The 15,939-nt window shown below is 30.3% G+C and overlaps 1 protein-coding gene across 3 annotated transcripts; it reads right to left on the reverse strand.

Annotated features, from left to right (window-relative positions):
• Window positions 1-2,393: 2,393 nt before the first annotated feature.
• On the reverse strand, window positions 2,394-15,899 carry LOC138937713 (facilitated trehalose transporter Tret1). 3 transcript variants are annotated; one of them, XM_070304242.1, is made up of 2 exons: window positions 4,903-5,149; window positions 2,394-4,299 (listed from the first exon to the last, which is right to left on the reverse strand). In XM_070304242.1, exons 1-2 carry the CDS (start codon window positions 4,951-4,953, stop codon window positions 2,833-2,835), a joined length of 1,518 nt encoding a protein of 505 aa, XP_070160343.1. In that variant the 5' UTR covers window positions 4,954-5,149; the 3' UTR covers window positions 2,394-2,832. The 3 variants fall into 3 exon arrangements, 2 of the variants coding, with proteins under 2 accessions (XP_070160343.1, XP_070160344.1); XM_070304243.1 differs by lacking the exon at window positions 4,903-5,149 and adding an exon at window positions 15,593-15,899 and having other exon boundaries at window positions 2,395-4,299; XR_011447559.1 differs by lacking the exon at window positions 2,394-4,299 and adding an exon at window positions 4,308-4,545 and having other exon boundaries at window positions 4,903-5,366.
• Between the last annotated feature and the right edge of the window lie 40 nt (window positions 15,900-15,939).

Raw genomic sequence — 15,939 nt, forward strand, 5'->3', positions numbered from 1 at the left:
TGCCGTGGACCACGCGAGCACCTCGTTTCCTCTCTGTCGGCATCGACGCGGCCTCTTCTTCCTATATTCCGCGTATATAGTTTGATTCATCAGACACTATTCGCACGGTCACACCATCGGAAAATAGATCTACACTGGACCGACAAGACGATATATGTATAATTGAGATACAATATATCAAGAGACATATGATAGTGGCTCACGTTAAATCAAGCGTGAACTGTGTATAAATTCTGATACTATATAATACATATTTCTGAAAAAATATCGGTGTATGATTTTTTATAACACGCGATGATTCCTTTTATTTCTAGATTAAAATTTTTAATCAAGGTATAATAATCGAAATATGTACGCACTTTAATTGGCCGTATATAAATATTTTTGTTTTAAATTTTATTATCGAAATATATATATATATTTTTCTGATATGTGTGAATTCTACTTTTTCTAAATATCCAATTTAAAATCATGCATTTCCACGAAAAAGCACATTTTATTATATATCAATATATATATATATATATATATATATATATATATAATATTAGAATTTCGTATATATTTCATATATACAATATAATATTAGAATTATTATATATATATATATAATATTAGAAAAGAGACTCGTTAACACATCGTTTATATAAAAAAATAAAAAATAAGATTACCCATATGACATATGACATCTCCCCGACAGCACAAAACATCCTCAGGATCATCCTGAATATGTCCAGGACGCTTCAGGACATTTGTAGGATGTTTTAAGATATTATTATAAATATATTTATAAAAGTTTAATATGCATACATAATTATTTTTAGTTGTGTCGGCTATTTTATATAATTTAGAAATCTTAAGTATTATAATAAGTATTAATGTCCTATAAATGTCCACTGGATAACCCCTGGATGTCTGTAGGATATATCTGCCCTGTCTATTATATTGGATGTCTTTTGGATTTCCAGAGGACATATACATGTGCAATTAATTGTTAACGTTAATTTCGTTTAATATTAATAATTGAATTTGATGCGCACATTTTTAGATATCCAAAATTATTATTTATTTAATATTTCATGAGAAATGTTACTGTTCGCAACATTCCAAAAACTTTACAAACAATAGTATTCAACCGCTAGTTCGTTTGTTTACCGCTATGCGACACGCGAACTCGTATTTGAGATTTGGTCATGGTCATGAGAATTATATAAATATAAAGCTTGCAAAGAGCAACTGACAGGAAATTACAAATGTAATTATCTTCTATCAGTTCAATTTCTGATGCAATCCCAACATAGGGAATTCAGATATTGGATTGTTTAGAAAATATTACACAATTCAAAACCGGGAGCCAAACCTAAAATATTCATGTACAGCACGAAAGCCTCAAATATTAAAGAACGGTGAACTATTTTTAATATTAGATTTTTAATATTGGCAGTAAATAACAAAACATAATTTTAATTTATATTTAAATTTTAAAATTTGCTCCTTGAAACATACGAAAAATATCCCTAACATATCCTATAAAAATCCTTAGGATGTTCCACAGGATCTCCCTGGATTCTCCAGAGGTTAATATACGGCTATCATTTACTCTTCTTCGGGACATCCAGAGGAGATTTGAGGATTACAATGGGATATCCTGAGGATATCCTACATATATGTCCTGGATGCCCTTTGGACGTCCTAAGGACATCCTTGTGCTGTCTGGGTTAATTTATAAAAATAAAGATTTTATTTATATGAAAATTATAATTTCAATAGCGAACGATTTTAACTTATTCAGGATATTATACAAAAATTTGCATAAAATTAATATTTCAAAATATTGATTTATTGTTTCTTACTTACTAGATTCGTATATGATAAACACTTTGAAAAACTTCTTTAATCTTCAGTTTTGGCATATATTTCTTGTTTTGTTATAAAATAAAATTAATTATACAACGAAAATGTAAAAGTGTAGACATCTATGGAAGAAAATGCGAAACGAATCATAAGAAACTAATGATAAAAGATAGGATAAGGCGAAATAAAAATAAGATAAAAACAGATTCCTACATTTTTGGCGAAGGATAAAATAACGTCAGAGATGTTTCTGTTAATTTATAATTCAACAGAAAAATGCAAAAAAATTTAATATTTTAAATGTTTAACAATAATTTATTTATAGTGGGCAAATAAATATAAAGTAAATGATATTTATTTGTTACATATAATGATAATTTTATTTCTATTAAATAATAATGAAAATATAGTGATAACAATTAAAATAAAAATTTATAGAAGAATCAATCTTATTTTACAATAAAATCGTCAAGTATCATTAAGACACTGATACTATCTTTAATACTCAGACAAAAATCAACTAACAATATTTACGAGTCATATTAAAATTTCCCAGAGCTCAAATTTAGATTTTATGTGTTTTTCTTCAAGATATGATGACTAATGAAGTTTAATAAAATTAGAGAAAATAGAAAAGCTATATTTATTTTCTTTTATCACTTTCAATGATATCCATCAGGTGAGGATTAAGATGGTACTATAGTATAATGAAATGATAATGAGGATATTGAACAGTATTATACATTATAAAATGGCAATCTAGAGAATTTGAAATGACATTATGTAGCCATAAAAATACATGTTGCGATACAAGCTTGGTATAATATTATCAATTTACAATGTATATTTTGTTTAAATATTGTAACATATATGTATACATAATCTATATATATATATATATATATTTACAATTTATATATGTACATATATGTATATATTTACAATTTATATTTTTAATAGGAACTCTAACTCAACTTATTAATTATTCAATTCCCTTTGGATTTGGTCCAGTGTCTTGCCCTTAGTTTCTGGGACCATGAAATAAACAAATACAATACCAATGGCGCAGAATGAAGAGAATATCCAGAAAGTACCATAAGATTGTACAGCGTCAACCATGTCACTATAAAACTTAGTGACTATAAAAGCTGCAAGCCAGTTGAATAAGCAGGCGCTGCTTCCAGCAATTCCCTTCACTTCTGGCGCGAAGATTTCTGGCATCATCATCCATGGAATCGGGCCAAAGCCGAAGGAGAACATTATAAGAAAAACGCATAGTGGAATAAGCGCAAACCATTTAAGATTGTCAAAAGCAGTGGTATGAGTGATACAATAAAAGTAAATTCCAAGAATAAAAGTCATTAAAAACATAACCACGATCGATGCCAGCAATAATATCCTTCTGCCCAATTTATCAACGACTAAAGAGCTCAAGAAAACCGATATTACTTGTACCGCTCCTATAATAATAGATGCCTTAGCGGGCGGTAGAGAGCTTCCAGCTTTGGCGAAGATATCCGAGGAGTAAAAAATGATGGAATTTACACCATTCATTTGTTGAAAGAGCATTAATCCATAAGCGATTACCAAAGCAATCCAAAAGCCCTTTTTGACAGCTGCTGATTTAATTATGACAACAAATGACACGCCTCTTCGACTGGTCTTCTCAAGTGCCTCGCGATGCGCCTGCAATTCGACCTCGACGTCATACTGATCACCGCGAAGTCTGGACAAGCTTTTCCTGGCAGCTTCCTGGTTTCCTTTCTTTAAATAATATACTGGAGACTCTGGCATGAAGAAGAATACTGCGAAGAAGATTAGTGGCACAATCCCCGAAATGATTGACAATGTTATCATGTTTTCCAGAACAGCCCCAAGAACGTACGAGAGCAGAATACCTACAGTAAGCATCAATTGAAAATAAGAACCAAGCATACCACGGATCTCGCTCTCGGCTATCTCTGATGTATATAAAGGGGCAGCCACGCAGAAGGCCCCACCGCTGACACCAGTAATGAATCTACCAAAGTAGAACATGAGCATCGATTTCGAGAAGATGATCAATAGCCAACCAATAGTGAAAGGAACCACCATAAATAGCATAGCAGTCTTTCTGCCAATTAGATCTGCCAATATACCAATGGGAATACATATCGCGCCTGCTCCGAGAGTGGCGAGCGATCCTATCCAGGAGAATTGGCTTATGCTAATGGATATGTGATAGTCCTGCATCAGATTCTTGCCATTCTCGCCAGCGGACGATGTCCAACCCAGTACCATACCAGCGGCGAGAGCACCAAGCGTTGCTGCTATGCCTGCTAGGTATTGTGGCAATTTCCTAGCTTTTTGACCATTAGTGGAAACCAAAGTTTGTTGCGAGATACCAATCTTCTCAGACATGTTGGCTTGACCACCCTCTGACAGAAGTGGTGTGGTTTCGTCGGTCTAGAGAAAAAAATTAATGATTTTTTTAAAATAAATTCGATTATATTTCATTAATGAAATCATGTAACACATTAATATTTCTGCTTATAAATTTATTTTTCAATACAACGTGCATAAATTCTTTAATAGTTTTGAATATGAAATTATTTCAAAGAATATTTTTCTCATGAATCTTGAATGAAAAATTTCCATCTTTAAACCATATTATAGATGAAATATTCCTCCTACAAATAGTATAATTTGTATCTGAAAAAATGGCAGATCCTTATTTATATATAAAAATGATCTGAAAGAATATTGTTGTTCAAAACTATCTTATATATAAAAACTTTGCCTTTTTTTTTCTACTTTCTTGTAACTATTAATCTATATATATACATATTTCTTACAATAATTTTTATTTTCTTCCTTTATGATTTGAAATTAAAATTGTGATAATATAATGTGTGAAAGTGGAATTATATTTAAAAGATTTATTATATTATTGTCGAGTGAATTTTATTATATGATTATTATCATGTTGGGAACAAAGATATTCATCGGATAAAACAAAGCATTGAAAAATAATATTGAAGGAACATATCGTAATGTTGAATTACATACATTGCATGTTGATGCCGCATTTTCGGCATCCCATATATAATTCGTCGCCATTTCGCGATAGGAGTCTTTGTAATTTTATTCTACTCCAATAAATTCAAGCGAAATGCAGCAGAATTCAATTTATCGACAATTTAATTGACATATCGTGATGTCGTGTGACTCATTCGTCAATCAGCTGATATATACAGATATACACACGTCCATTATTCATTGTTTTGTTATCTATACAGATGTGGCATCTGGCATCTTGAAAGACACGCAACATAGAAACACAATGCGACATGAAAAAAAATACTCGCGCCTGTCATCTACCGACCAAAGCTAGAAATTAATTTTACACTGCAGAAAAATATCGAGATGAGAGAGCCTCTAGTAAGAAATACAATGTCACAAGATTGACTGTCAAATAGAGAAATTGCAAAAAATCTATATTCGATAACTAATTACATTGCATTGTGTCTACTTATGCTTTTTTGCTAAAAAACTTGCAAGAATAATAATCATGAAATTTTTTGTTCCATATATTCTTTAATTTTTTATGAAAAATTTCGCTTCTCATGTTAAAAGTAACAAACCCAGACAGCACAAAACATCCTCAGGATCATCCTGAATATGTCCAGGACGGTTCAGGACATTTGTAGGATGTTTTAAGATATATTATTATAAATATATTTATAAAAATTTAATATGCATACATAATTATTGTTAGTTGTGTCGGCTATTTTATATAATTTAGAAATCTTAAGTATTATAATAAGTATTAATGTCCTATAAATGTCCACTGGATAACCCCTGGATGTCTGTAGGATATATCTGCCCTGTCTATTATATTGGATGTCTTTTGGATTTCCAGAGGACATATACATGTACAATTAATTGTTAACATTAATTTCGTTTAATATTAATAATTGAATTTGATGCGCACATTTTCATATATCCAAAATTATTATTTATTTAATATTTTATGAGAAATGTTACTGTTCGCAACATTCCAAAAACTTTACAAACAATAGTATTCAACCGCTAGTTCGTTTGTTTACCGCTATGCGACACGCGAACTCGTATTTGAGATTTGGTCATGAGAATTATATAAAGCTTGCAAAGAGCAACTGACAGGAAATTACAAATGTAATTATTTTCTATCAGTTCAATTTCTGATGCAATCCCAACATAGGGAATTCAGATATTGGATTGTTTAGAAAATATTACACAATTCAAACCCGGGAGCCAAACCTAAAATATTCATATACAGCACGAAAGCCTCAAATATTAAAGAACGGTGAACTATTTTTAATATTAGATTTTTAATATTGGCAGTAAATAACAAAACATAATTTTAATTTATATTTAAATTTTAAAATTTGTTCCTTGAAACATACGAAAAATATCCCTAACATATCTTATAAAAATCCTTAGGATGTTCCACAGGATCTCCCTGGATTCTCCAGAGGTTAATATACGGCTATCATTTACTCTTCCTCAGGACATCCAGAGGAGATCTGAGGATTACAATGGGATATCCTGAGGATATCCTACATGTATGTCCTGGATGCCCTTTGGACGTCCTAAGGACATCCTTGTGCTGTCTGGGAAAGTTAAAAAGCGATAATATACTTTGTACAAATATAATAGTTGCATATATAAATAAATTGTATTTATTTTTAATAGATACATTTACTTAAAACGTGAATCATCGAACGTCTATTTCTGTTTTGTCGTAATCATATTATTGAAATTTATTATATTTTTTATTTTTATTTATTTTTTTTTACATATAAATATATTAGCACAGTTAAATGTCCTTGGGGTATATTTTCTATTCCGCATACGAATTATTTCCATGTCTTGATTAATATAGATACATTTAGCTTTATGCTGTCGCATTGATGAATTTGAAATTTGCACTTATATCATATAATAAATTGGATAAAGTTCCGAATAGGTGAACCCTCCGATTTTTTTGAAACTACACTATTTTTTGTATTTTTTAACGCTGATTACGAATATGATAATGAAAATTTGCGACAAGATCATTTTCAAGGTCAAAACTCAAAAAAACTGGAAAAATATAACTTTTTAGACATTATTTCAATAAATATTGATGTAAGAAAAAAATGTTTCAAATAAAAGTTGCAGTTTAAAAAAAAATACATCATTTATGTTCTATAAATTTTTTGCGTAAAACTGATAGTTTTCGAAAAAAATTAGACAAGAAAAACCCTCTCAAACATCAATATATTCTTCGTTCTCAGCCGAACCCGGAGTCAACGATAAGGACGTGACAAAGAACTGACGTGAAGAAGAACCATTTTTTTCTTTTTATAATTTTTATATTTTTTTATAATTTTGCAATTTTTTATAAAGTTGCAAACCCATATGGAACCTCGCTTCGCGTGGAAAAGTGTATGCGTGGAAACAGTGGGTTCCGCCCCCCTGCGGGGGGCGCCACTACCGGAAAACTAGACAAATAGGTTTGCGTGGAACCTCGCTCTACGTGGAAAGTTACAAACCCATGTGGAACCTTGCTTCGCGTGGAAAAGTGTATGCGTGGAAACAGTGGGTTCCGCCCCCTTGTGGGGGGCGCCACTATCGAAAAACTAGACAAATAGATTTGCGTGGAACCTCGCTCTGCGTGGAAAGTTGCAAACCCATGTGGAACCTTGCTTCGCGTGGAAAAGTGTATGCGTGGAAACAGTGGGTTCCGCCCCCTTGTGGGGGGCGCCACTATCGAAAAACTAGACAAATAGATTTGCGTGGAACCTCGCTCTACGTGGAAAGTTGTAAACCCATGTGGAATCGTATATGTACTGCAAAGTACATGCTTAGATGGGAGAACAGATATAGGATTTGGATTCCATCGTTTTTGTTGAAAACTATCACTCGTACGGTAAAAATTAATAGGACATAAAATGTTTTTCTCTGTAAGATCTAAAATTTTTATGGGTTTTTCATGATTTTCACTATGAAAATGAGAAATGCACCAATTTTCACTATGATATTCATAATCAGTGCATTAAAATACGTAAGAATACTGAGTTTCAAAAAAATCAGAGATGAGCACTTTTCGGAACTTCACCCGCCGTTTTTAATCTTTAACATCGATTTTCTCGAAAACTTTCAGTTTTACGCAAAAAATTTATACAACATAAATTATGTATTTTTACAAGAACTACAACTTTTATTTGAAACATTTTTTTCTTACATCAATATTTATCGAAATAATATCTAAAAAGTTATATTTTTTCAGTTTTTTTGTTTTGACCTTGAAAATGACCTTGTCGCAAATTTTCATTATCATATTCGTAATCAGCGTTCAAAAATACAAAAAATAGTGTAGTTTCAAAAAAATCGGAGGTTTCACCTATTCGGAACTCCACCCCAAATTTCTTGTATATGTCGTGACTTTTATTTATTCTACGTATAAATTCTATACAATTTCTAATATTCTTTTCTCTTATAGAAAATATACTATCTTATGCAGCTACACATATACATATACGAGAAATTGTATAATCGATTTTATATCAATATATAAATCCTTGGATTCAAGAACCCCATACAGCACTAAAAAGCTTGCAACAACATTGCTGCAATATTGCAATATTGCATATTGTAGTTTAATGTTGCAGAAATATTACAAAGACATTATTTTACAATATAACTTTAGTAATGTTACAGCAACATTCCAAAAATATTCCAAAGAAAGTATTCGATAATCGCTAGTTCATTCGTTTACCGCTATGCGGCGCATATTGCGCTATCTATTCCTCATTTAATTATTAGTCACGATGATTATATAAAGTTTACAAAGAGCGACTAATAAGATTAAAGATATAATAACTATTTTTATTAGCTTAAATTGTATGATATAACCCCAACACAGGGGACTCAGACATTGGACTAAGAATTCTTTTAATAGTTTCCATTCTTATATAAAATCAAAAATTTGATAATAATTTTTTAACATGCAAGATACTTCAGATTTTAATAAATAAATTTTGAGATTATATGAAGACAAGAGAGATGTGAAAAAACTTGTATGCGTAAATCCACCACAATCTTTTTGCATATCTGAATATTTCGGATACAAAGAGATTGTGAATTTACAAAATTGCAAATTAAGTTTTTTCTTATTTCTCTTACAATTAGATATTCTTTGTCATTGAAGGAAGTCGAATGTGTACCGAAAAATTTGTAATTTATAATTTCGTTATTATTATAATACAGAAAATCTATATACACACTAAATCCTGATTCTTATATGCCTAATTTCTTATTATTTTTTTCATATGTTAAAGATATTATGTCGATAAATATACATAAAGCATTATTGCATATATATTATATTGCTATGTTGCTGCAATATTATATTGCAATATTTCTGTAGGCGGACATTTTACTGCAATATCATAACAACGTTGCAGCAACATTTCGTAATGTTTCTGCAATGTCGCAATCTTGCAGAAAAATGTTGCTGCAATGTTGTTGCAATCTTGCAGTGCTGTATGGGAACGTATAATACGCATATGTCACATCTGTATAATAATATAACACAAATCATATTATTGGGATTTTTCTAGTTCGAGAGATATGTGGCTATCTTATTGTTAGTTGTATATCAAAGATATCGCGAGGTACGCGTGTATCGCATCTTATCTTGCGAAATTCATATGATTTTACATCACTGATCGTTGTTAGATAACATTTGAAACATTTCCGACCTTGATATTTTTGCATGTTTGAATTGTAGTATTTAACAACCATTAAATAATATAGACAATTTAAGATAGTAGATCATTTTACTTTAAACATTAATATGTAAGATTTTTACGAACATTTTAGCGCATTAATACATCATTTATTGCATGCATAAAATTATGATGTATAACCGAGAGAAAAGATTACTCTCTGTAAATATATTACAATATTAAAAACTATTCCATTATGCGTGATGTTTCGAAGAAAAATTGTTTAGATAAAAGTTGATAATAGAGATACTGTAAAACGCGCAAAGAATTATAATCGCTTTTCATTTCACTGCTAGAAAACTGCAAATTCTTCATCGGTCTTATTCATAAATATATAATTATTTTATATTAATATTTAGATAGAGAATATATCAATAACTACATAGTAGTAGTAGTTTTATTTTTTTTTGCTTTACTTTAACCTTCGATAAAATGCTAATTTTCTTATTACGTCATATATTTTTATAAATATAATAATATGGTAAAGTTGTTTCTTTTTCGTAAAGTTTGATGGCGAAATGCCATTGTGTAAAAACTCGTTTGATTACATATACAGAAGCTGCCGCGAAAGAATTTAATATCTGCAAACATTGCATTTTAAATATAACGAACGATAAGAACAAAACGTAGATGTAAGTCTTGTAATACTGTTCTTTTTGATAATAACGCGGATTACATAAATCGTGTTTGACGCAATCGTTTTCAGTATATATATAATTATTTTTATATAGCACATTACATGCAATTTATATACATGCATAAATATCAATTTGTTAAAGATTAAAAAAGAATTGTTTACTCAAAAAATTATTCGTGAAATTAAATAAAAATTGAATCAGCGCACAACGTGCGTGATACTTTATTATTTAGTGTTATCAACGAAGATACCATATTATTCTTAATAGCCTATTTATAATGTGATATTAATAACATACAAATTTATTGCAAATTTACTTTTATATCTGTAGAATATAGTTATTTCTCTATAGCTCATTTTGTTATCTGGGATCGTGAACTTTTACCTTTGCAATGCACTATTAATCTTCATCAAACTCTATATTTTCTTTTTTATTACTGTAAACGCTTTCTAAGCTTTCTGATATTACAATTCTGTAAGCCATTAAATGAACGATCGATATATTATAATTGAATATATATCATCTGATTTGTGTGACACACAATTACTGACTTTATAATTCAAATATATTGTATATATATACAATATATCCCAGACAGCACAAAACATCCTCAGGATCATCCTGAATATGTCCAGGACGGTTCAGGACATTTGTAGGATGTTTCAAGATATTATTATAAATATATTTATAAAAGTTTAATATGCATACATAATTATTTTTAGTTGTGTCGGCTATTTTATATAATTAATAGAAATCTTAAGTATTATAATAAGTATTAATGTCCTATAAATGTCCACTGGATAATCCCTGGATGTCTGTAGGATATATCTGCCCTGTCTATTATATTGGATGTCTTTTGGATTTCCAGAGGACATATACATGTGCAATTAATTGTTAACGTTAATTTCGTTTAATATTAATAATTGAATTTGATGCGCACATTTTCATATATCCACAATTATTATTTATTTAATATTTCATGAGAAATGTTACTGTTCGCAACATTCCAAAAACTTTACAAACAATAGTATTTAACCGCTAGTTCGTTTGTTTACCGCTATGCGGTAAACAAACCGCGAACTCGTATTTGAGATTTGGTCATGAGAATTATATAAAGCTTGCAAAGAGCAACTGACAAGAAATTACAAATGTAATTATTTTCTATCAGTTCAATTTCTGATGCAATCCCAACATAGGGAATTCAGATATTGGATTGTTTAGAAAATATTACACAATTTAAACCCGGAAGCCAAACCTAAAATATTCATGTACAGCACGAAAGTCTCAAATATTAAAGAACGGTGAACTATTTTTAATATTAGATTTTTAATATTGGCAGTAAATAACAAAACATAATTTTAATTTATATTTAAATTTTAAAATTTGCTCCTTGGAACATACGAAAAATATCCCTAACATATCCTATAAAAATCCTTAGGATGTTCCACAGGATCTCCCTGGATTCTCCAGAGGTTAATATACGGCTATCATTTACTCTTCCTCAGGACATCCAGAGGAGATCTGAGGATTACAATGGGATATCCTGAGCATATCCTACATGTATGTCCTGGATGTCCTTGGACGTCCTAAGGACATCCTTGTGCTGTCTGGGATATATATATTTTTTTTTATTCTCTTCTTATTTATGTGTCTTATAGTTTAAGTAATATTCTAAGAATCTACTTTTCTGGAAATAAATTTAATTCTAAATTGTAATGGAATTTTTAGTAGTTACCTATTATTTTATCACGATAAACGTGCTATGTCAATATTTTCTTACGATACCGTGCTTTTTAAATTTATCGCGTGAAGATATGAAATTGATGGGAATATTTGTTTCTGTTATTTGTTCTTGTTATCTGATATATGTGAAAACTAAATAAATATTTTCATAAAAGTTGAGTCTTCTCGATTTGACTGAGACAATCTTCCGCTATTATTTTGTCCTATCTTTGCAAGATTCATTTTAAGACAGGAAAATCTAACATAAATATTTGCATATTTAATAAATAGTTATAATATATTTTATAAAATACAAATATTTCTCACATGTTTTTATTACGATATATTAAATATGAACATTATCGTTATTTATATATCGTTATTTCGTAATTATTGTGTGATATATCGTAGAGATATCAATAAAATATAGGCAATGTGGCATGTAACGTCGACAAAGTACGAAGTTTAAAATGTCTATGAGATTAAACGCGAATCTGAAAGTATCAACAAACTTTATTGCCATTATTTCTTACTTGATCAATACAATAATAAAGTTATATGAATTGATCGTAAAAGAAAACAAATTTTTATATTTGCGAGAAATATATTCTTCATATATATTTTATAAGACGAGTTTGTATAATCAAACATTTGTGTTTCCATTTTTAAAATATTGTAATCAATTTTTCGTCTTTTGAATCGTTGTGTCATAATAGATAATACATGTACCACTTCAAAAGTTTAAACAAACAGGATGCATGATAATCGAAACTTGTTATATATCATATATATTATCATTCATCCTGAGAAATTTAATATTTACAGGTTAATTTATTTACAGCTAAGTAAATTTTGACGAAATTTAAGAATCTGTTAAACTGCGATTACGTATTCGTTATTGTGCACTTGTCTTGCTAAATGCATAATAATATGTAATCTTACCATGGGGAGATAGATCGTAATACATATTAATTTTTGTTATAACGAATACTATTTTTAAAATGCGTGAGCTGCTGCGGAAAAATATTAAATGTAAATTATAGTATTAATGCGCGTTTTAGTTATAAATAATATTATGTAATTAAAATATGTATATATAACTTTTTTTAAATTTCGTTTTTATATTAATTATTATATACAGACATTCATAAATCCATGAGTAAGTGTGATATATAAAGCCCGTATCAGATTACGCATTGAAAATTGAAGATTGAAGATTGAAGATTGAAATTTGACTAATTAGGGCAAAGAAATTTTAGTCCCTTTTTATCTGATCAGTCAAATTTCAATCTTTAATCTTCAATCTTCAATTTTCAATGCGTAGTCTGATACGGGCATAAGGCTCTAACATTAATTAAATATATGAGCGACAATAATAAATAAATACAAGAATAATAATATTAAGGCGGCCGTTTTACAAAAACAATTTATACGTAGCAAATTTTTTTATAATATATAATATGATTATCGTTTCGAAAATTTTCGCATTACAGTATTGTTCCTAATTATATTAGGTTAGTACAACTTTGCTTCCGCCGTTTTCCTATAGATGGCTTTAGCGGTAAGTAGTGGTCGAAATAAATAGATCATAGACGTCATGCAATAAACTTGGGCATCTGTCAACATAACCCCATAGAAACATTAGTCGATTTGTGTCTGCATCATAAAGTTATTCTCGACTGAAAATGTCAATTTACGAGTCAAATTCTCGTCATTTGCGGGAGGTTTTAATTTTCTGCTTCAATATGAAGAAATCTACGGCTGTGGCTCATCGAATGCTCTCAAATACTTATGGTGAAGCCGCTATTAGTGAAAGAACGTGTCGTGAGTGGTTTCAACGCTTCAAGAACGGTGATTTTCACGTCGAAGACTGGCATAGCGGTGGAAGAGAGAAGATTTTCGAAGATGTAGAATTGGAGGCATTACTTAATGAAGACTCGAGTCAAAGTCAAAAAGAATTGGCACGATCATTGGGAGTGGACAGTACTTTGAATCATAAATGTACAACCAGTTTTTTACAATAAAGCCTCGAATTTCGGGGAGAAAACGGCGGAAGCAAAGTTGTACATCTAATATTTTATCGATAAAATATATTAATTATTCGCAGCAATCATTAAAAGCCTGTCAAAGGTTTAATTAAGAAAAAAAAAAGCACTTTTGATTTTCGCCCGTGTTTGAATAGCACATCCGTATTTCAATGTTAAAGCTCATCAATCGCGCAAATATGATTTATGTTTTATGTAACGATATACGGTTTCTTATGTAAGTGACAACATATATATGTTAGATTCCATCCATAATTTTTGTTTCGTTGTATTTTTTCGTCTGTCGAAACGGCCACTGGTGACGGGAGCTCGTGTCGCGCGAAAAATGCATAATCGCATGTCGAAATAATGCCTGGCGAAATCACAAGTAATTAAACAAACGTAACAGTTAGACCGGTAGTTGCTAATTTTCCCCTTATCTCGGATACTTCATGACCGCGATAACGTTCAAATCGAAAACACTCGATACGAATACGAAATTTTACTCGTGTATCCGTCAAATTACAAAATCCCGAAGATTTATTAAATCATTCTATTATATATTTTCGTATATTTAGTTATCAAGAGACCATATTAACCATCGCGTTCTGTTTCTTATGCATTGATATATCTCATTCATTTTGAATCAAAAATGTCAGATATATCACGCAACATAAATGAATGTATAAATTAAAGTTTAACATATGACTATATCCATTTCTACTTGTGCGATATGCCGATTTTTAATAAGATAAGATGAACATTAAAAATGGCGCACAAAGAAAGAACATTGACGCGAGCATTTGCGTTGAGCCTGCAGAATAGAAAAAAGGCGCGATTAAGAAGTAAAAAATTTAAAGAAGCATGTGTTAGATAATGCAATAACGTTATATCTTAAATTTTATTTTACAGTTGGAATATTACGACGAAGACAGAATATACGCTAAACTCGTTTCAACATGTGTATTTTTTTTATAAAAATCCATGAAATTATATCGTGTGATTATACTCTATTGTTAAACATTATTAACGTGCTATTTGGCATAAACTTTTTTGCGCACAATGCCATTTATGTTATAATAATCACGTTTTTTCCGCAAAAATCCACAAGAGAGAAACCTGCGGCTCTCTAATATATATTATTTTATTTTTATATCTTATTTTTTATTTTTAAACTTAAAAGAGATCTATCAAAAAATATGCAAATAAACACATGCATATTAATCAAGATATGTCAGGGTCAAATTTACGACATATATATTTCGAGTTTGCAAAATAAAATTTAAATGTCAATTAAGGATATCGATGATATGAGAAGGATAAAAAAATATGAAATCTGTTTCTTTCCACTTGCACTATTTTCCACACTTTCACAGTAAAATAAATACACGTGCATTGAAAAAAAGAGAGACAACAGGAAAATAAAGAGAGTATAAAAATAAAAAAGAAAAAAAAAGAAACGGCTTTATATATGAACGAGAATACTTGTGCAATTTACGTTATTGTTATCGCGCGGCCTAACATTAATTTGACTATTAAATTGGAACTGATTACACACCGAGATCTTTCTCCGTAGGTGCGAGACTTTTTCGTTGGCGTGTCTGTCGTTGCTGCGCGCAGGGAACAGCTTCCACAAATTAGACAAAATCCAAATCCTTACACTGGTCACCGAGTATCGTAGCGTGCACGATAACGTACGATGGAATATGTAATGGTCGCTGAACGCCCGCAACGCTAATCATTGCCTCGGCAAGAATTCAATTCTTATCAGCCGCATGCAATATGTCGAAACGCGAAGATATATACATATATATCTTGATTTAATCGACGCGGCTGTTTGCGTCAATGTCGTGTAAATGGGTCCCTCGTTTGCAAAATAATTTTTCACAACACGTAATTTTGTTG

Source organism: Polyergus mexicanus, unplaced genomic scaffold (genome assembly GCF_030449975.1).
Source record: "Polyergus mexicanus isolate NDT 795.1 unplaced genomic scaffold, iyPolMexi1.0 SCAF_11, whole genome shotgun sequence".
Classification (NCBI taxonomy): Eukaryota; Metazoa; Arthropoda; class Insecta; order Hymenoptera; family Formicidae; genus Polyergus; species Polyergus mexicanus.

Coding starts and splice junctions, on each gene's coding strand:
- LOC138937713 (XM_070304242.1), bottom strand. CDS start 4,953: ATGGCGACGAATTATATATGGGATGCCGAAAATGCGGCATCAACATGC. Junction 4,300..4,902: donor ATGCGGCATCAACATGCAAT/GTATGTAATTCA, acceptor TTTTTTCTCTAG/ACCGACGAAACCACACCACT.